At 41.7% G+C, this 20618-nt stretch overlaps 1 protein-coding gene across 3 annotated transcripts in view; it reads left to right on the top strand.

Moving 5' to 3' along the window:
• Positions 1-14144, top strand: part of FBXL4 (F-box and leucine rich repeat protein 4) — an 82367-nt gene extending 68223 nt beyond the window's left edge. Inside the window, exons 7-8 of one of the 3 annotated variants that reach the window (XR_008598123.1) lie at positions 8880-9248; positions 11630-14144. Coding sequence is in view for 2 of the 3 variants with exons in the window: in XM_054996588.1 (XP_054852563.1) it covers positions 8880-9043 (164 nt within the window). In the remaining variant the exon portion in view is untranslated. Of the gene's footprint in view, positions 1-1321; positions 1844-8879 lie in introns of those variants that run through there. The other 2 variants (XM_054996588.1, XM_054996595.1) reach the window with 2 other exon arrangements.
• Positions 14145-20618: the final 6474 nt, after the last annotated feature.

The following is a 20618-nucleotide window of genomic DNA, read 5'->3' as shown; positions in this document are numbered from 1 at the left end:
TTTCTCTGTCTTCTCTATCCCATGAAGGATTTCTGCTTCCTACTTTTGTGCTCTAGACCTGCTTACCTGGATTGATGCCAGCCCAATATTTCTGTCTCTGGATTTTGAGACTTTGGAACCTTGTTAGGAGGACTCTTTTTGGTTTAGCTTGAAATGTAACCTTGGGCTGAGAGACTGAAAGTCTGTTTAAGTGTGCTAGCATAGACTAGTTAATTGTTTTCCTCTCTGCACAATTCTATGCCTATATTCTTTTGCGCTTCAGTTAATAAACTCTTTTGTGTATAAATTTGTGTGCTCTTCTGGAACTTGCAAGCTTCAATGTGAATCCAGTACTTTGACACATTTTGGTCACAGCTACCCAAATAGTTGTTTAGTGGAACTCAATCTGCAAAGTGGTCTACCTTGAAGGGTTGATTTCCTGCTTAAAAACTTATATGGCTGGGAACTTGCCTCTCTGTTCCACAGCTGAAGGTTTAGTAAAGAGAGGCTAGTGGCAGCTTGTTACCCTGGAAGTAGGAGGACACATTTCCAGTTTTGAGTGATTTGCTTTGGACCTCCCACTCAGGGTAGCTTATGAATACAGCCGTCCGTGACAGTTTCCTTTCCCACATCTATATATATAAAGACAACTGTCCCGACTGACTCATTAATGCCCAGCCCAAACCCCTGGACCTAGAAACATGAAATATGGGGAGAACATTCCTTTTGTGATGAAGAGTCTCACTTAGAAGGGATTTTAAGAAATTCGACCCCTAAGGGGGTAAAAGGGGGTAAAATGTGTTTCCCCATAGGGATACAGCTTCCCTGTGTGGCTGGCAGGGTACTCCCCACCCCCGCTCCCCGCCAACTGATACTCTTCCAGGAGGTCATTTGCATATGCGGCCTGATTGGTCATCTCCCCAACATTCTAAAGAGTATACAGTTGCTATTGGGAGTCATTGAATGTGTCCTGAGGTAAAAATATGCCTCCCAGACTGCCCCTCTAGGGTTGCCAATCTCCCTGTGGGGCCTGGCTTTCCTGTCTGGCTAGCAGGCTCCTGCCTCCTCGCATCCTCCCCCTCCCTGATGGCTCATCTGTGGAACTCTGTGTTCTGAGGTAAAAATCAGGTAAAGGAAACTGCAGACAGTTGAAGAAAGACAGTACAAGACTCCTGAAAAGGAATTTTATATAAAAGTCAGTATGGCAACTGAGTTTTTAAATGTTCTTGGGGAGATGGTGCATGACCTTTCTAGGGGCCATTTCAATGAGAACCTCTCACATGAACCTGTCGAAGTGTCCACCACACCACCCCTCTCTCAACCCACCTCATACTTCTTGCAGCCATCATCTCTTACTGTCCCCAAGAAGGCTCCTGGCAGATGTTGTGCAAGATATACCGATGCTAAAAGCAGGAAGCAACTTAGAAATGCGGCAAAGAAATATGCACATCGTACTCCTGTGCTGCACTGAGCAGCAGTGGCCAAGTACCAGCAAGTCCCGAGTCCAAGGGAAAGGTGACCATCCCTGCAGGCCTGGGCACAGTAGTGACGACCCTAGCAGACCTAACAGCCACGATATATCCAGATACCATTACTATCATGGAGAAGTCCATGGATGGGCTCTGCAAGCATGCTATTCTGACTCCCAAGAACGACAAGGCTGCCATCATTAATGAAACACAACTTAACTCCCTCAAAGGGGCAGAAATGGAGTACAGATCTGTGGACTCAGTGGTGCAAATGGATGATGCGGTCCACTAACCTGTGGAGTTCCTCAACATGTTCAGCCCTCCTAGCTTCCCAGCCCACAAGCCTTCAAAGTGGGGCTCCAGTGATGCTGCTCCAAAACCTCAGCCCACCCAAATTCTGCAATGGCACCAGACTGTGAGTGGAAGCCCTCCACAGGAACATCATTGAGGCCACATTGTTTACCAGCAGTGCTCGGGGGGGGGGGGAGTCGGTGTTTATACCACGCATACCATTCATACCATCAGATAACCTCTTTGAGTTCAAGAGATTGCAGTTCCCCCTCAAGGTCTGCTTTGCTATGACGATCAACAAGTCCCAGGGGCAGATACTGAAGGCGGCAGGAATTGACTTGAGGGAAGACTGCTTCTCACATGGGCAGTTCTACGTAGCCTGCTTCAGAGTGAGCTCACCCAGCAGCCTGGTAATTCTAGCACCTGAGGGAAAAACCACCAATGAGGTCTACAAAGAGGTCCTTCAGTAGAAAAAAAAGGTTGTATGTATTTTTCACTTTTATTTCTTGCACTACAATCTTTTCCTTTTAAAATCTCTTCAATAAATGTTACATTTCAAAATTCACTTCATCAGTTTTCAGCATCAACACGCTTCACTTTATTCAAACACCTTTGTGAAGCTCAGGTACTATGCTATTATACTACAAAACCAACTAAAAAAAACCCCCACAAACCAAAAAATCTTACATACACTTAAATATTATAACTGGATTTAAAGTAGTTAAATACCGTAGTGAATCACACGCATCAAGCTAGTCTCTATATATAAAGGCAAGTGTCCTAATTGACTCATCAAAGCCCAGCCCAAACCCCTGGACCTAGAAACATGAAATTTTGGGAGAACATTCCTTTTCATGATGTAAACAACCACTAAGAAGGGGTTTTAAGAAATTTGCCCCCTAAGGGGGTACAAAGTGTTTTCCCAGTTTTGAGTGATTTGCTTTGGACCTCCCACTCAGGACAACTTATGAATACAGCCATCTGTGACAGTTTCTCACATCTATATATATAAAGACAACTGTCCTGACTGACTCATCAACGCCCAGCCCAAACTCCTGGACCTAGAAACATGAAATTTGGGGAGAACATTCCTTTCCTGATGTAAACACTCACTAAGAAGGGACTTTAAGAAATTCACTCCCTAAGGGGGTAAAAAGGAGTAAAATGTGTTTTCCCAAAGGGGTTCAGCTTCCCTGTGTAGCTGGCAGGCTGCTGCCTGCTTGCACCTCCGCCCACTGCCAGCTTGGCCACTCTTCACTGATTGGGCTAGCCTTTCAAGGTCATTTGCGTATGTGGCCTGATTGGTCCTCACCCCCCACATTTTATTAGGAGTCACTGAATGTGTCCTGAAGTCAAACACACCTCCCAGTCTTCCCCTCAAAGTTCGCTAGGGTTGCCAATCTCCCTGTGGGGCCTGGCTTTCCAGTGTGGCTGGCAGGTTCCTGCCTGTTTGCACTCCCCTCTGTTTGATTGGTCAGCTGTGGAACTCTGTGTTCTGAGGTAAAAATCAGGTCAAGAAAACTGCAGACAGTTGAAGAAAGGCAATAACTGGATTTAAAGTAGTTAAATACTGTAGCGAAGTGAGAGTATCAAGCTAGTTTGCTTATATGCTGTAATTTTCTCCATATACATAATAAATCATACCTTCCACAGCAGCATTTTGATGCAAGGTAACAATATAGATTGCTTCCAATATTGTGCTACCAACAATCTTGCTACTTAAAATAGATTTATTACTAGGTAAATGGATTTTACTCTTATACAATAGCCTAAAAGAAAAACTTTGTAGATGCATGAGATTTTCTTCTCTATTATTTCCTCTACAACCCTAAAGTTTTCACACCAAAAGTTCTTAACCATTGGTTTTTTTGGATACAGAGAACGCATTTGATAACGAGTCTTGGTTATTTTTAATGAAAGTATTGCAAAATATGAATTGTGGGATTGAATTTTCAAATTGGATGCTAAGCATTTATACAAACCAGCAAGCAAAATTTTTAGTAAATGGCTCGTTAACAGGAAAATTTGAAATAGGAAAAGGAATTCAGCAGGGCCGTCCAATATCACCATTGTTATTTATCTTGGAAATGGAAATATTGGCCAAAAAAATTAGATAGGATACTAGGATTGTTGGAATGAAAGAAGATAAAGAAGCATATAAGATGAAAAGCTATGTGGATAATGTTGTTATAACAGTAAAAAAAAAAAACACATATAATGGAACAAATAATTAGTTTGGAAAGTATTCTGGATATAAAGTGAATGTTTAGCAACTAAAGAAGAGCAAGAAGACATTTAAAAAAATTAAAGAATGTGTTGTCACAAAAAGGCCAATATAATATTTGGGAATATATATAACACCTCAAAATGATAATTTATATAAAAAATAACGATCAAAAGTCTGGGTAAGCATTATTGATGATCTGCAACGATGAAAATTTCATAGTTAGGAAGAATTTCTGCTTTCAAAATGAACATATTACCAAAGTTGAATTTTCTATTTCAAATGTTACTAATTCGTATAGATGAAAATATCTTTAAAAATGGCAGAAAATGATAAATAACTTTGTATGAAAGAGGAGGAAGCAAAGAATAAGATTAAAAATTTAAAAGATGAAAAAAAAGAGGAGCCTTAGCCGTACCAGATATCAAACTATATCACCAGGCAACCACATTTTAAAATTTTATTTATGTCATTTATGGTCCACCTTTCTCACTGAAACTCAAGGCAGATTACACCATGTGAGAGTAGTACAGTCATTATCAAGGACAATTTCATAAACAGTGCCATAGAGTAATTAAATGCAAATTTACAAAGATATAACATTAGCAAGAATCCAATACAGAGTTGAAGAAATACTGAAACAGAACATAAGTAATTCTAGGAGCACATAGGAGCATATATTTAAAGGAGCACATATTTAAAGCAACAGACAGTACGTAAGGCAACATACTGGTGAAGTCTATGAGTGATTTCACCAGTATCAGTAGCAGAGCATCTGAGACTCCTCCCTACAATACAAAAGCCTTTTTGAATAATTTGGTTTTTGCATCATTTGCAGAAAACTAGGAGAGGGGGTTCTCCTGACCTCCTCAGGCAGGCTGTTCCACAGGGTAGGGGCCACCACAGAGAAAGCCCGTGTAGGGGCTGCTGTTGATTTCACCCATGTTCAGGGTGGCACCTGCAGAAGACACTGTTCAGATGAAGTTGCCGTGGTGGAACATAGGGAGGGAGGCAGTCCTGTAGGTATGCCGGACCAAGGCCATGAAGAGCTTTGCATATGATAACCAATACCTTGAACTGAGCATGGTAACTGATAGGTAGTCAATGAAGTGACTGCAGAATAGGAGTGATATTCATGCTCCTGGTCGCTCCTGATAACAATCACACTGCAGCGTTTTGCACCAATTGGAGTCTTCTAGTTAACTTAGATGGGAGACCTATGAATAGTGCATTACAGTACTCAAGCCTTGATGTTACCATAGCATGGATCCAGGTAGCTAGGTTGGCCACGTCAAGGTAAGAAGCATCTTCTAGGCTAGAGTGAGGTTGTAGAAAGCATTTTTTGCAGCTGCCTTAACTTATTTTTCTAGTAGTAGCATTGATTCCAGTATAACCACTAGGCTCTTAACCAAGTCTGCAAGGGTCAAATGAACTCTATCAAAGGTGTGGGGAGTGCAACGTCGTTTAAGATCTCTACCTTCCCAACAAGCATCACTTCTATCTTGTCTAGGTTCAATTTCAATTTGTTCATTTTTTGCCATTTCACTATAGCTGTCAGGCAGCGATCCAAAATTTTTACTGTAATTGGATTATAAATCCAAATAGAAGGAATATTAAACTGGATATAACTGTGACTAGAGAAGGAATCCATAACTATTTATGGATCAAGAAATCATTAAAAACCATTCAAAACAAGATGGTACTCATATGTTGAGGGATAGACTATTAAGAATATAGTTTCAGTGCAGAAATAGAATAAGTCTGCCAACGTCACCACTGATATCTACAATAGATGCCTACTGTGATGCTAGTATAAGATACAAAATTAACTACATAAATTATGAATATATGATGGATAAACAAGGGAAAATAAAACCGTGGCAGGAAATTTATGATGAATGAAAAAACATTCCATGGTTGTTGTATTATCAAATGGTGTCTAAATTTAAAGAACAAATTGCTAAAGAAGGAGGCTGGTTTAGAGAGAAAACAGCTTTTGAACAATTAATTACTGGAGACTCAAAGCACCCATTAAGAAAAACATATAAAGTGTTATTACAATATGACACAGAAACAGAGCAAGTAAAAAATTGAACAATAAAATGAATGCAAGACTTCGGAGATATATCTATGAGCCAGTGGGAAAATCTGGACTAAAAAAATCAAATTTACTAAATGTCAAGTATTAAGGGAGAATAAGTATAAAATTTGTTTCAGATGGATGGCATATTACTTTCAAAGATACTGCACAAACTAATAAAGAGTATAATGGAAAAGGCTGGAAATGTCAGAATATGAATGCAACTTTTTATCACGTGAAGGAAGTATAAAATAGCAAGGAAATATTGGATAGAAATACATGAAACAATGCAAAAGATATTAAAATTTAAATTTATGATGAATCCCAAAAATTATTCACGCATGTGGTGACAGCATCAAGAGTGATTTTTGCAGCAAAATGGAGGGCATAAAAAAGCTCCAGATTTAAAGGAATGGAAGAATAAATTGCATGAATACGCAACTATGGCAAAATTAACATCTTATATACATAATAGACTAACCTCAGAATTTCAAGAAAAATGGAAAGTATTTTTGATCATTTAGCTAAAAATTAAGAATAAGTAAGAATTTCAAGTTTAAATTAGAATAGGTAAAGGGACTGGCAATATATGTTTGCAATACATATTTATAACAAAATCATTACTGGAGATGAAGTTAGATGGTAAAGATAGAATAGAAATATTGAAATAGAAGTGAAAAATCCAGAATATATAAGGCAAGTCTATACAGATACATGAATTATATGATTTGAATGATTTAGTTTAGGTTTATGTTAAATGTATATGTCTAGTTTATGTTTTATGTAGATAAATGTAGAAGTAGATGATAGTAGTTGTATGATTTAAGTGATTATGTGACTATATTTTTGAGTTTATAAACTGAAATAAAACTTATTAAAACAAGAAAAAGCAACTTTTTCTTTTCAACTCCAGCATATTTTGAGACGATGTCATTTTAGGTAGCTTCTCTGGCGTGTAATGCAATCTAAATATTATTTCAAAGCTCTCCTTTCTAAGATAAATATGGAAAGTATGTGATTTGTCATTTTCTGTTATATTCTTACTGACACCCCTGATTGTACACTGCCTAAACAAACATGGGAAAACAAGTGGTACATTTGGACAATGATGAGAGATGAAGCAGTGTAGTAAGAGGTTTTTAAGGGGACTATAATTAGGGTTTTTCTGCTTGCTGCACTTACTCCTGATTTTCTTGGTGGATGATCCACGAGCATTGGAATTAGTTTTTGTGCACGGTTCTTCCACACAACTGCCCTTCCTCTGCATTTTTACAGTTGTGGGGTTGGTTTATTTTCTTCCACATGTGCCTTGAATAATCAGGATTTTCAAGGACGCTGGTCTCATTGGTGGTGGCATCAGTGGCATCATAGCATACCCATACTTTTTAAATTTTGTGCACACCTATATTGATAAAATTTCTGAATTTTAAAGAAGATATAAAATAAACACATGCTTAGGGATGAAGAGAGAGAGCAGGAGGAGCTCCATTGACATATGCAAGGCTGCCAGGTTGGGAGGGGGCTGCAGCTGGCTTTTGGGGAGGGTCAATGCGAACTGCCCCATGCGGTTCCAAACACTTACATCTGATTATAAACCATATGTGAAGTGCTATGTGCCTTTCAAACTGTACCTCTTTTTTCTGGTGCTGGAAGTGGCCACCTCTGCTCCGTTGGGCACCGGGGCTTTTGCATTAAAAAAAAATGGGTATGAGAGTATCATTATATTGCTATATGGTTGTAATGTTAGGTTGAGCAAGTTCTGAATTCCCAGATTTCATTAGAAGAAAAAACCCTAAGTCTCTAGCAACTTCCATTGAGGAGATACGACTTTTTCCTTATATCTCCATTAGGAAGAAATTCACTTTTTTCTAATGAAAGCTGGGAATTCAGAGAACCTGCTAAACTATCATTACAATTATATATTGATATTCTAGTGCTGAAAAAAAATTGTTCCTGCTTATAAGTGTTGAATAGTTTTAAAAAACCAAAAATGAAACTTCTCATCTTCGGAGTAGAGGAGAGGAAGGAGAGCAAGTGGTTTGATGATGATGTCAGGCCAATCATAAAAAAATATGTCGGAGGTGGGTGGGAGTGGGAAGGACAAAGAAGACTTAAAGGAACATTACACATAAAGAAAAGGGCAGCTCAAAACCAGCCTCCAGGAAAAGATTGCTGTAAAGGTGGTCTTAAAAAAAAAGCAGGAAGAAACTGAAACAAAATGAAGTCAAAACTAAAGGCAAAAAAATTGATTCATTGATTCACTTTTTTTTTGTTGGTACAGATTGCATATTACTTCTGTTTATCCCTTGAATCAAACTAGATGCCATGAGAAAGATCTATGATCATAAATCTTTGGCACTTTACTATACTAAGCAATCTCAAAAGAAAGAGGACCAAGTTTGAGATGTGTCTCTGTGAAAAGGGATGTTTAAACCTGTTTTCCCAAACTAAACTCCTCTGTACAGCCCACACCCCGAAGCTGACATTAACTATGCAGTGGAAATCATAAAGGTATCTAGATGAGAGCTAGTGATTTCATCAAGACTACTTAGCGAGCTTCAAGGATGAAGGCATACACAGGCTTCATTTTTCATGGTTATTAACTATACCATGCTGACTGTTAAGCACTTAGGAATTAATTTTCTTCTGTGTCATAGGGGAGTTTTAGTTTCTAGTATAGATGAGTTTAGAAAAGGAAATTAAAATTTGCAATTAATATCTGAAAATTACAAGTTTTTTCTGCCTAGGTATTACAGAGTATTGCCTGTTTCTTTAAACATTTAGGTCTTTAATTGACAATTGATCTTCTTTCCTCCCTCTTTTTTTTCCTGTATAGGAACAAGAATGGTTAGCCCTGCATCTTTAAGAAAATTGCTGGAGTCTTGTAAAGATCTTTCCTTACTTGACGTGTCCTTCTGTTCACAAATTGATAATAGAGTTGTCCTAGAACTAAATGCCAACTTTCCTAATGTGTTCATAAAAAAGAGTTTCACTCAGTGACTCAGTTCATATGCTACTATATGGAATTGATTTGACACAAATTCTGTTTCCCGTGAATTTGTGATGGTTTTCGAAGAGAAAAAAGTCTCCTTGGTATAACAGAGAAAAGTGAACTCATCTTGATGTGAAGGCTAAACACGAAATTAAAATTTTAAATGATGAGTACAGCCATTATTCCTTGCATTGTATCCAGTTACTGTACTGGGTAAGTGATACTGCATGTTTTGAAGTAGGAAGAATCATGTCTGGTGGCGTGTATTTAAATGCCTATTAAAGAGTATTCGATGCAATAAACTATTTGAATGTTAATATCAAACTTGTAATACTGATTAGAGAAATAAAAGGTGAGTTTAAAAAAAATTTTTTTTTTAGTCTTGGCCTTTAAGGTGCAAAGTTGTGGTTTAGCCACCACAAAGTTGAAAAATTGGGATTTTACATTTTCAACAAACAATGTCCAACACAGTATTTATTGACCATCTGAAGTATAAAATTCGACCAATGGATATTATAATCAAAGACAAAAAAACTTGCTAAGGCCAAAACCAGCAGTCCCATATCTGCTTCTGTCTCCCATGGTTACAAGTAATAATATAAAATGAATGACTTAATATCACTTGCTTTGATAATTTTTCTGACCCCATTCCAATTCATTGATTATCACTTTTGGGGATGAGAAAACTCTCAGCAAAAGTAGTTCTACACCATACATTTTACATTATTCAAAGTCAGTGGGGAAAACAGGACTCAACTATGTGTGGCAATGATAATTCCTCTTTTGATAAATCATGTAAGTAGGGGCACAGTCTAGATGAGTAGAGAAGGATTTAAGCCTCTTCCACACACCATTTTTCCAACCTGAAATGGTCCCCAGAAACCACTGTTTGCTGTGTAGGGGAAACATAGGAGTATCTGTATGTTTATTTCAGTGGGACAAATAGCAAAACTCCAAGGGCTGTTTTAGGTCAGGAAAAATGGCATGATGGTATGGCTTTAAAAAAAAATCCAAATTGGAGGCCATGATAATTTAAAAAAATGCTGGGAGGTATGTTCACAGAACTCCCAGCATCATATAGTTGAACTGGTAGAGAAGTAGAACTGCTGTGAGGCCTGGTAAAAGATACAGAATTATATTTAACTCTCGTTGCATGAGTAGAAGGCAATTTCTGCTGATTTTGTCTTTCTTGCAATAGCCCCCTGTTGCTGCCAGGAAGCCTAGGAACTTAAAAACAAGCCATCACCACCTGCTTGCTTTTGTTCTCTTCACAAGCACCACCCCTCCCTAAAATGAGTTAGAAGTTCAGTCTTCACATGTTGTCAGTCAAACCTCTAATAAATCTGCTATACTGTCTATAGTAACTACTTTCTGTTGATACTGTACTGGTATCACTTTGGATTGGATACATAGTTTTCATGTTTTAAATTATTAATAAAGTAGAGAAAAATATAACCAGTAAAAATGTAGTTTTATTACATGGAACTTTTTTCTTGATGTTGTGTTAAGAACGGAAGAAATTAACTGCAGACATTCAAAACTTGATTAACTACTCTTAATGATTGATCATCCTGACAGAAAAATTTCAGTATTCCTCTAATATTTGCATTTTGTTAGATGAGTCTGTATTTTATTGATCTTTTTGCTAATGTGAATTAGTATTTAATGTCAGATCATATTTTTGATGCTGCACGTTGAATGCACATCTGGTGAGCACATATCTGAAGACATTTGGATTAGCTACATAACAGGAGAATAACCCAAAGAATGTTATACAGTTCCATGGAAACCAATAAGATTTAAACTACTATTATTTACTTGCATCCCTATAATTGCTGTGTATCTTAAGCACATATAGCCTTTTCTGGATTGCACTCACATTCTGTTGGTGTTTTTTTCTTACTTAACTTGAGGCTGAATTCCTTATCACCCTTTATTGGGAGTAAGCCTCCTTGAACTCAGCGACATTTACTTCTGATTGAACATTTTATATTCAAAAAGCAGAGAACAGGTTCTCAGTCTCAAGAAAGCAAATTTTGCACTAAAGAACATTCAACAAAATATTGTCACATTGGAAAAGAAAGATCTCCAGGAGAACGGAGTATTTGAGAGTCTCTGTATACAAGACCTCTTACATGAGGACGCTGAAGTGTAGGAAGATGCAATGTTAGCCAGAAAGCCTAGTTTAAAGTTTCATCTTCACTTCCCCAAAGGGGACGTGAAACTGACAGTCTTCGGGGAAATTAACAAACCCTCTGAGGAGCTATCTCTGCAGGCTTTGTGTAGAGAGGTGAAATTGAACTATGCTTCCTGGCTAACATTGCATCTCCCTACGCTTGAGCATTCTCGTGTAAGATGTCTCGTCTACAGAGACTCTGAAATGCAGAGGAGTTAGCCGTGTTAGTCTGACGAAGAGAACTTGATTCTTGAAAGCTTATGCTACAATAAAATTGGTGAGTCTTAAAGGAGAGATTCTGAAAGAATCAGCAAACCAAGGTGTCAATTGATCATAAATTAATTCTTAAACTTTAGTGGTGTTCATACAGCATTCCAAATACTGAATCACTTTTGTACTTTTCAAACATTTTTTTCAGGTAGATTTTTCTAGAATCTGGTAAAACAGTCAAAATCCAAAGGAGGATGTGGGGATCTGAATTTCTTCCTGGAATGTCATACTGCTTTCTTCTCCCTTTACCATCATAGGATGCCGTGCCATTTTCTTCATGCAGCTTTTCTTTTAAGGAGCTGCAGTGTTGCTTAGGGTTGTTTAGCATATGAAGTAGAGTTGCTTAGAACATGAAAACCTCACTTTTTGGTCATAGTCAGATATGAATTTAATATAAACATTATTGTATGGAGAAATATTAGGAGTAACTAAGATGTGCAAGGAGACAGCTGTGCCAATTCTGTAATGCTGATGGGTTAAAGAATGTGTTGGCACAGTCATGGAAATGACTACTGCTGCTTTTGTGTCCCAAACACTAAAATTTGTTCATGCTGGTTACCAGCATTCCTTGCCATGAGGATAAAATAAATAGAGGATACATGTGAAAACTAGTCCTAAAAATATTTCAGTTGAAACATCCCACTGTGACAGAAAGTTGCCCTTGTTCTGTAGAATTGTTTCTATTTTCAATCGTCTAAAATGTGTTTTTATAAATAAAAGATATGCATTGTAATTAAAATTATAAATATGCCTACCTTTTACAAAAGAATGCTCCTTTGGGCTATGTATGTTTACACATTTCAGTATTTTAAAACAAGCCTTATTGGATAATATAGCTCAGGTGTGTATGGTTTTGTTTTCTTTAAACAAAAGTATATTAATATTTATGGTTGTAACTAGAATGTTATTTGTTATGACTATGCAGATATAATGTATGCCTTCCATTTTTCCAATCAACAGTACATTTGAGGACCCTTATGGAGCTGCTGAACATCATTGAAATCAATAACAAAATGTGTTTTGGTTACAGTGTAGTTGACTTTGTTTACAAGCCAGATCAGCTGATTAGTCTTCACAAACATTAGACAAATTATTCTAGGACAAATTTTGTGACTCTTAATTCTTTATTTGGATGTTTTATTTAATATTTAAGGTTCAGAAACTTGTAAGAGACAGTGCACTATTGCCCAGATGCTCTGATAATGTTGTGATTGTTGTGTTGCATTATTTGAAAGGCCCATGGAAGGATAGGAATCACATTGTAGGGAATGTGATTGGACTTTGAACGACGACTGCCTAGAAAATCTGAGAACAAGGTGTAGAGGAGGTTGTTTGCAGCCCAGTGCTAAGAGGCAGGAAAAGGGAGGGAGATACGGTGACAAAGAAACCACAAAAACAGTTGTATGGAATGAATGAAGGCCACAACTTTATTAAACAACAGCTGAAGGAGCAGTTGTGATGCATGGGGGCCAGATCCTGAGCATCGGCTGACACACCTGCCTGTTGATGAACCACTGCACTCCCTCAACCAGTTGCAAAGAGGGGAAACCAAGGAGTGTCAGATAGTGGGAACCACGTGGATGTCCACTCCTCTTTGTGGATCCCCTACCAACTGAGAGTGAGTGTGCCCTGCCAGCTCCCACTGGGCATGCACCCCCATATTCACTCCCAAGAATCCTTAGGGGAATCCCTTTATGAGGAGATTGGACATGCAGGCACCACCTCCTCCCAAAAGAATCTGATCCCCATGACAAACCGGCCCAAAAGTTGTGACCAAGGCTTTTTTATGAGGAAAGAGGTGGCATGCCTCTCACTACATGTGCGTGCAGCGCGCACATGCTTCTGGGACTGCGTGATGACATCACTTCCGGGAAATGACATCATCACAAAGGCTATGGCAGCCTCGGGAGTGCTCCCATGCTCCATAAGGGGGCCAGATTCGGCCCAGATAAGGCTAAATTTGGCCCTGATCGGGCCTGAATCAGCCCAGAACAGGCCACTGTGCTGCAGGGGAGCACTCCTCCACACAGCAGGGGCCAGATCTGGGCTGTTTCGAACCCAAATTGGGCCAAACCAGATCCAAAACAGCCCAGATCAGCCTGGAACAGCCTGTTGCTGCACAGGAGATCACTCCCCCACATGGCAGCAGCCCAAACCTGGCCAAAATGGGCCCGAAATGGCCCGGATTGGCCTAGAACGGACTGCTTTCACAGAGGAGATCACTCCTCCTCCTGGCAGCAGCCCGAACCTAGCTGTTTAGGGCAAAATCCTGTCCGTTTAAGGCCCAAGTTGGGCCCAAATGGGCCCGAATCAGCCTGGAATGGACTGGTGCCACATGGGAGAGCACTCCCCCGCTAGGCAGCGGCCCGGACCTGGCCGTTTTGGGCCTGATCTTGGCCATTTTGGGCCCAATGCTAACAATTTTGGCCTGAATTGGGCCAAAAATGGCCAAAAGGCATAAAATGGCCAGGATCGGGCCACAGTGGGACGGGGAGTGTTCTCCCACCTGGCAGAGGCCCGATCCTGGCCATTTTGGGCCCAATCTTGGCCATTTTGAGCCCAAATTGTGCCCTTTTAGGGCACAAAAGGGACCCAAAATGGCCAGGTTCGAGCCCAAAACAGGCAGGATTGGGCTGCTGCCAGGAGGGGGAGTGTTCTCTCACCCAGCAGAGCTTCGATCCTGGCTGTTTCAGGCCAGATCCTGGCCATTTTTGGCCCAATGGGGGCCAGAATGGCCAAAAGGGGCCCAAAATGGCCAGAACCCGGGCTGCTGCCAGGCAGGGGAGTGTTCTCCCACCTGGCAGAGGCCTGGTCTTGGCTATTTCGGGCCCTTTTTGACCATTTTGAGCCCCTATTGGGCAAAAATGGCTGAAAGGGGCCCAAAATGGCCAGAAGCTGGCCACTGTTGGGCGGGGAAGGGTTTCCTTGCCTGGCAGCAGCCCATGCCAACTTGGGCCCGATCCTGGCTGTTTCGTGCCCTAAATGGGCCCAAAATGGCCCGGATCAAGGTTGAGTCTGCCTGGAACTGCCACTGACAGGTGGAGGAACGCTTGCCCACCAGGCAGCGGTCCAATCCTGGCCGTTTTGGCCCAATCTGTCTGTTTTGGGACCTAAATGGGCCTGAAATGGCCTGAATCGGGCCCAAGATTGCCTGGAATGGGCTGCTGCTGGGCAGGGCAACCCTCCCCCGTTTTTAGCCCTAAATTGGCCCAAAATGGCTAAAATGGGCCCAATACAGCCCAGATTGGGCCCAGATTGGCCTGGAACCGGCCGCTGCTGGATGGGGGAACCCTCCACCACCTGGTAGCATCCTGATCCGAACACAAACGGGCCCCAAATGGCCAAAACAGGCCATTTTAAAAATATCCATGTCACATCAGTCGTGAATATTTTAAAGAGGTGCTGCAACGCTTTTCTGGGGCATGGGGCATTCTGGCTCAAAAGAAGCTCTGGTTGTGACAATAAAAGAAAACGAGCAAAATGTAAACCAGCCCCAAAACAGAGGAGCACCCAGTAAACGAAAACCTGAAATTAGGGAGCGGAAGGTGAGTTGCCATGCAATGCGGAATGAGGAGAGTAAGAAGCTAGCGGCCTTTAAGAAATGTGTAGCCAGACGTGTGAGGAACCTGTGTCTCCCAGGTCCACAGCCCCAATCCCGCCTCCTAGGCTTGGCCAATGCAGTTTCTTGATTGGCCAGACCCGGGATTTTGAATATCCTGACTGCCGGGATGTGGGCAAGGGGAAGGGCCTCCAAAGAGCACATGGCAGCCGCCATGCCTCCACACCCCTCCACCACCCTGCAGGCCGCAACTTGGCTCCCAGGTAAGTCTGGGTGGCCAGCATATCTAATAAGATGAAAATATGGTGCTCAACACTTTTGGGTCAGGATCATAAGACCTCTTGTACACTGAAGCAAGATTCGAGTCCTTTAGCACCTTAAAAACTCACAGGATTTCCAGGATATAATTTTAATTTTTAATTTAATTTTTTTTAAAGTTCTTTCATCTATACCCCTCTTTTCTCCCCATTGAGGACTTGAAGAAGCTTTCATCATTCTTTCCTCCATTTTCCCTTCACAATGACCCTGGAAGATGGTTTAAAATTGAGAGTATGTGACTGGCCCAAGGCCACCCACTGAGCTTCCATGGCAGAGCCGGGAATTGAACCTAGGTTGTCCAGATCCTAGTCTGCCAATCTAGCCATGATACCACACTGTCTCAACACCATTACCTGACAAAGGGAGCTTTGACTCTGGAACAATTATGCCCTGGGAAATCTTGTTGGTCTTTAAGTTGCTCCTGGGCTCAAATCTTGCTCTTCTACTGCAGACCAACACAGCTACCCACCTAAAACTATCTTGTACACCTTAAGTGCTCTCCCAATTTCTACTTCTTCATGCATCATCAGAAACCATTTGAAAAGCTCTCCTGGGTTTTGTGAACAGGGAGAGAGGGTAGGGGATGTGGTATAGAAGAGAGCTCAAGAAACCACCAGTGCACATGCGGAAGCCTTGAGGGAAACACAGAAGTCCTTTACACAGTGCTTTATATCTTATCCCTGCAACAGGAAGAAAAGAAGCTCTGTATTGCTACAATGTTAAAACTTTAATAATTGTGTAGGGGCTGTATGGTGCTCTGTTGAATTTCCTTCTGCTGCATTGGAAATCACATATTTTAGAACATAAGCTTTGTTTTGCTCTGCCTTAAAACCCATATGTTTAATTGAGACTCAAGGAAATTTTTAACTGAAATAAAATTGATTACTCATCATAAATATTGTTCGTCTGTCTTTTTGTTCTGTTTTATGTGCTGCATTCACAAAGCAAGAGTCATCATTACTTAGAACCTGTTTCTTTTTCCTGCTGCTTAATTGCACTTGAGTGTTGATTAACTTCTTTGCTGACTTTGAGTGGATAGTAATGGCACTTGGAATAATAATGTCAAATATAGAGCAGAACATACATAAAATATATGGGTCACTTCTCTAATATGATACTTTACCCTTTTAATAGGAGGGAAAGGGGGCCATACTCTGAATTGGCACTCGAAAGAGATTGTATTGGTTTAAAACTGTAGGGAGGCTAGCCCTAATTCCATTTTCTCACCACTCAAAAGTCCAAAACCCTTTCATCTCAATCAGGCAGAATTTCTTCATAGTGTTGTGGTTTTGCATTATCCCTTTAATATGAAAATTTCTTTTTTCTGGTCAAACCCGTATCTGAAGATAGGTAAAAATTATGATAATTAACGTATGCCAGAGGAGGTCTATTTATTTATTTAAGCATTTATATCCTGCCTTTCCACATAATTCAAGGTAGCCTTCAAAGTGATTTTTAAAAAGGTATATCTTTCTCTGTTATCCCGCTTTTACTAATGAGCTGATTCAAAAAGGAAGGCTAAAATGTGTTTTGGTTCTGGGTCTGAATTTTTCATACACAGTTCTTCTTGAAATGAGGGGGTGCACCACAAGCAAATATGAATGAATGTTCTAAGTCCTATGGAAATATAGCCATTGCCAGTTTTTGAAAGAAGCACAATTGCAAATGTTACCAATGGAATGAAATGGGAAGGATTAGATTTTGATCCATCTTCTTCTCAAGTGTGCAGTGCTGGGAGCAACAACCGGTCCTGCCATCAGATATGTCTCGCCAAAGTCTTTCCTGCTGGCCAACCTGAACAGGCCATCAAGATGTATGTCATCCTAGATAGCCACAGTACCCGGTCCCTGGTCTACCCAATATTCTTTGAGCTCTTCAACATATCAGGGGATGAATTGCCGTACACCCTCAGAATGTGCGCTGGGGTCCAGCACACGGTGGGGAGGAGAGCCGCTGGGTTCCAAATTGAATCGACGGCAGTATCCAGTTCTCTCTACTTCCACTGTTGGAATGCGACACCATACCAGATGACCGCGACCAGATTCCAACACCAGACGTAGCGCTCCATCATCCTCACCTATAACCAATAGCAGATCACCTTCCTGCCCTGGATCCAGATGCACAGATCTTGCTTCTGCTAGGGATAGATGCCACCGATCTGCTAGTTTGCCATGAGGTGATCGTTGGGCCTCCTGGCACCCCACATGCCCAGAGGTACAACCTAGGATGGGTCATAGTAGGGAATGTGTGTGTAGATCACTTACAGATGCCAAACCAGATGAGCGTCTTCGCCACAACCATTATGGATAACGGACGAGCCTCACACTTGAAGCCATGTCCAGAACACTTCACACTAACCGAAGAGGACTATGGCCTTGGAACTACAGTGTTCCGAACAACCAAAGATGATAACATGCTCGCCCCATCTATGGAAGACAAGCAATTCCTACAACTAATGAAAAAAGAACTTCAGCAAGACGACTCTGGAAGTTGGATTGCTCCACTCCCTTTCCGCACACCTAGACAGCGATTGCCCAGCAACCATGAACAGGCCCTATCTTGACTCAACACCTTGCGCAGAACCCTGACAAGGAAGCCTGAGATGAAGGCCCACTTTGTGGAATTTATGAACAAGATGCTGCAGAATAAGCATGCAGAACTTGCACCTCCACTGCGAGAGGGAGAGGAATGCTGGTACCTGCCATTCTTCGGGGTATACCATCCCCAAAAGCCCGGCCAGATCAGAGTGGTCTTCGATTCCAGTGCCCAATTTCAAGGATTCTCGTTGAACAAGGCCCTCCTAACTGGACCGGACCTGACCAACAGCCTACTTGGTGTACTCATCCACTTTAGGAAGGAAGCCGTAGCCCTCATGGCAGACATCCAGCAGATGTTCTATTCCTTCCTCGTCAGAGATGGTCACCGCAACTACCTGTGCTTCTTATGGTTCAGTGATGAGCAACATAGCCAGAAGATTACCGAGTATCGCATGCGAGTCCATGTGTTCGGCAATGGACCATCCCCAGCAATTGCCAACTATGGGTTGCATCAAACTGCACTCATAGGAGAAGGGAAGTACGGCCTGGACGCAAGGCGATTCATGGAACGGGACTTCTATGTGGACGATGGACTGAAGTCCTCACCCACTCCAGAAGAAGCCATGGACCTGCTAAAGAGAACACAACAAATGCTGGCTGCAGCTAACCTTAGGCTGCACAAAATTGCATCCAACAGCATGAAGGTGTTGGAAGCATTAGCTCCAGAAGACCATGCCAAAGGACTACAGGACCTAGACTTGGGTGGTGACACCCCCCTCCTCCAATGCAGCCTTGGACTGAGTTGGGACCTGAAGAAGGACACCTTCATCTTCCAAGCACCAGCCCAAGAGAAACAGTTCACACAACGAGGAGTCCTGTCAGCAGTGAACAGCTTGTCTGATCCCTTGGGGTTTGCTGCACCAGTGACCAGGGGCCACCTTGTACTACACCCCACCCCACCCTGCAGACCTGCAAAAGGAGCTCCATTTAGATCTGGGACTGGGGCAAACAAACAAGTGCCAGCTACAGCCATACCTGTGAGGTCTCAGTAGGGTCTGCATTTCCACCCCATGGAGAGCATTTGCCAGGGACCCTTCTCCCCCTCTCTTCCCCAGAGGTGTATATTGTACCCATCCAAATGACGTTGATCCTGTGAGGGAGTTCTCTGCAACTGCAGCTGCTCTATCCTCTGCTGCACAGGACTTTGATCCTAGAAGGCAATGAGTATCATGGGTGCTTGTCCAGCTAATCCACAGAGCATGAGAGTCAGCTGCCAGATGCCCCAACCACAATTGTCCTTCCTCAGTGGTACTAAGTGCATTCTCTGTGCCTCTCCTGCCACTGAAGTGCAATGCTGTGTGCTCTTAAGTGTGCATCTTCTCTAAGTGTGCACAGCAGAGACCTCTGAGTCAGAGTCCCATGCCATGTGCCCTGTGTACAGAACTACAGGGCATCCTGGCTAAGGTTTATTTAGTGCTGGGGAGACTGTGCTGCTGGGGAGGGGCTGATTGGTTATGGCTCTTGTCATCCTGTGCTCTGTCAGGGCTTTTTGACAGGGCTGCATCTGTGGAGGGGGCCAGCAGCAACCATAGCATGATTTGCTACCCCACAATTTGCCTGACTTACCCAAGCCTGGCTACTTGCTACTGTTCAACAGCAGACATTCCATGAAAGCCAGTGTGCTGTAGTGGATAGATTTTCAGACTGGGATCTGGGAGACCCAGGTTTGAATCCCCACTCTGCTATGAAGCTTGCTGGGTGACTTTGGGCCAGTCACACACTCTCAGCCTAACCTGCCTCACAGAGTTGTTGTGAGGATAAACTGGAGGAGATGAGAATGATGCAATCCACGTTCGGTCCCTCTTGTGAAGAAAGATGGGATATAAATGAAGTAAATATAGCAGAAGATGGGGAGCTGGTTGGTGGTGAGAAGGAAGCAGGGAAGGGTGAGGATATGAGAGTTGCCCAGGAGAAGGAAAAGGAAAAAATAGTGTGGGGGGGGGGGATGAGACCCTTCCCACAAGTCTTTACTGGTCTCCCACTTGTAATATCTGAAGTCCAGTGGAAAATGAGGTGCCTCTGTTACTAACTGCTTTTACATGATTTAACCCCATACAAATAAAGCTAAAACCTGACACAAAATGGTGCTTGCAAAATGGTTTGGATAGATTTACTTGATGTCATGTTAAGTTTTTAATTAGTTCCTTGAGCTGTTTCTCAAGAAAGACACACACATACTTTTTCAGAACAAACTTTATGAACCAGAATACAGAAAGGGTAGTGCAGTTTAAAAGTCTGATGAAATACTTTGAAAGGTCAGACATAATGTCTGGTTTTACATCTCCCCTGTAGTAGAATTGTTACAAATGTATTCTGACGAGTGTAAAGTTTGTAAGCAGTACTTTTTGTAAAGCTGGCTGGGAAAATACATTTTACGTGTTGATCCAATTTGACCATGAGGGAGGCATTGCTCCTCCCCCAGATCATTATCACTGAGCCTACCTACACCACATTTAGAGACTATTGAAGATTCTCCTCTGTTCCATTCCAAGCAGCCCTGACTGCGGCGCTGAATGCGAGCAAACCAATTAGAATCTCATCATGATTGCTATTCAACAGCAGGGCGGTCCCCTTTTCGCAGAATCCAGAGAAGAGGCAGCTGAGCAGTCGGGAGAATAAGGGTTAATGGAGTCCCCAGCACTAAAGTCCTATTTTCCCAAATG

This window comes from Eublepharis macularius, chromosome 1 (assembly GCF_028583425.1).
Source record: "Eublepharis macularius isolate TG4126 chromosome 1, MPM_Emac_v1.0, whole genome shotgun sequence".
Lineage (NCBI taxonomy): Eukaryota > Metazoa > Chordata > Lepidosauria > Squamata > Eublepharidae > Eublepharis > Eublepharis macularius.
The sequence above is the reverse complement of the archived record's forward strand: the minus strand, read 5'-3'. Positions and strand labels throughout refer to the sequence as shown.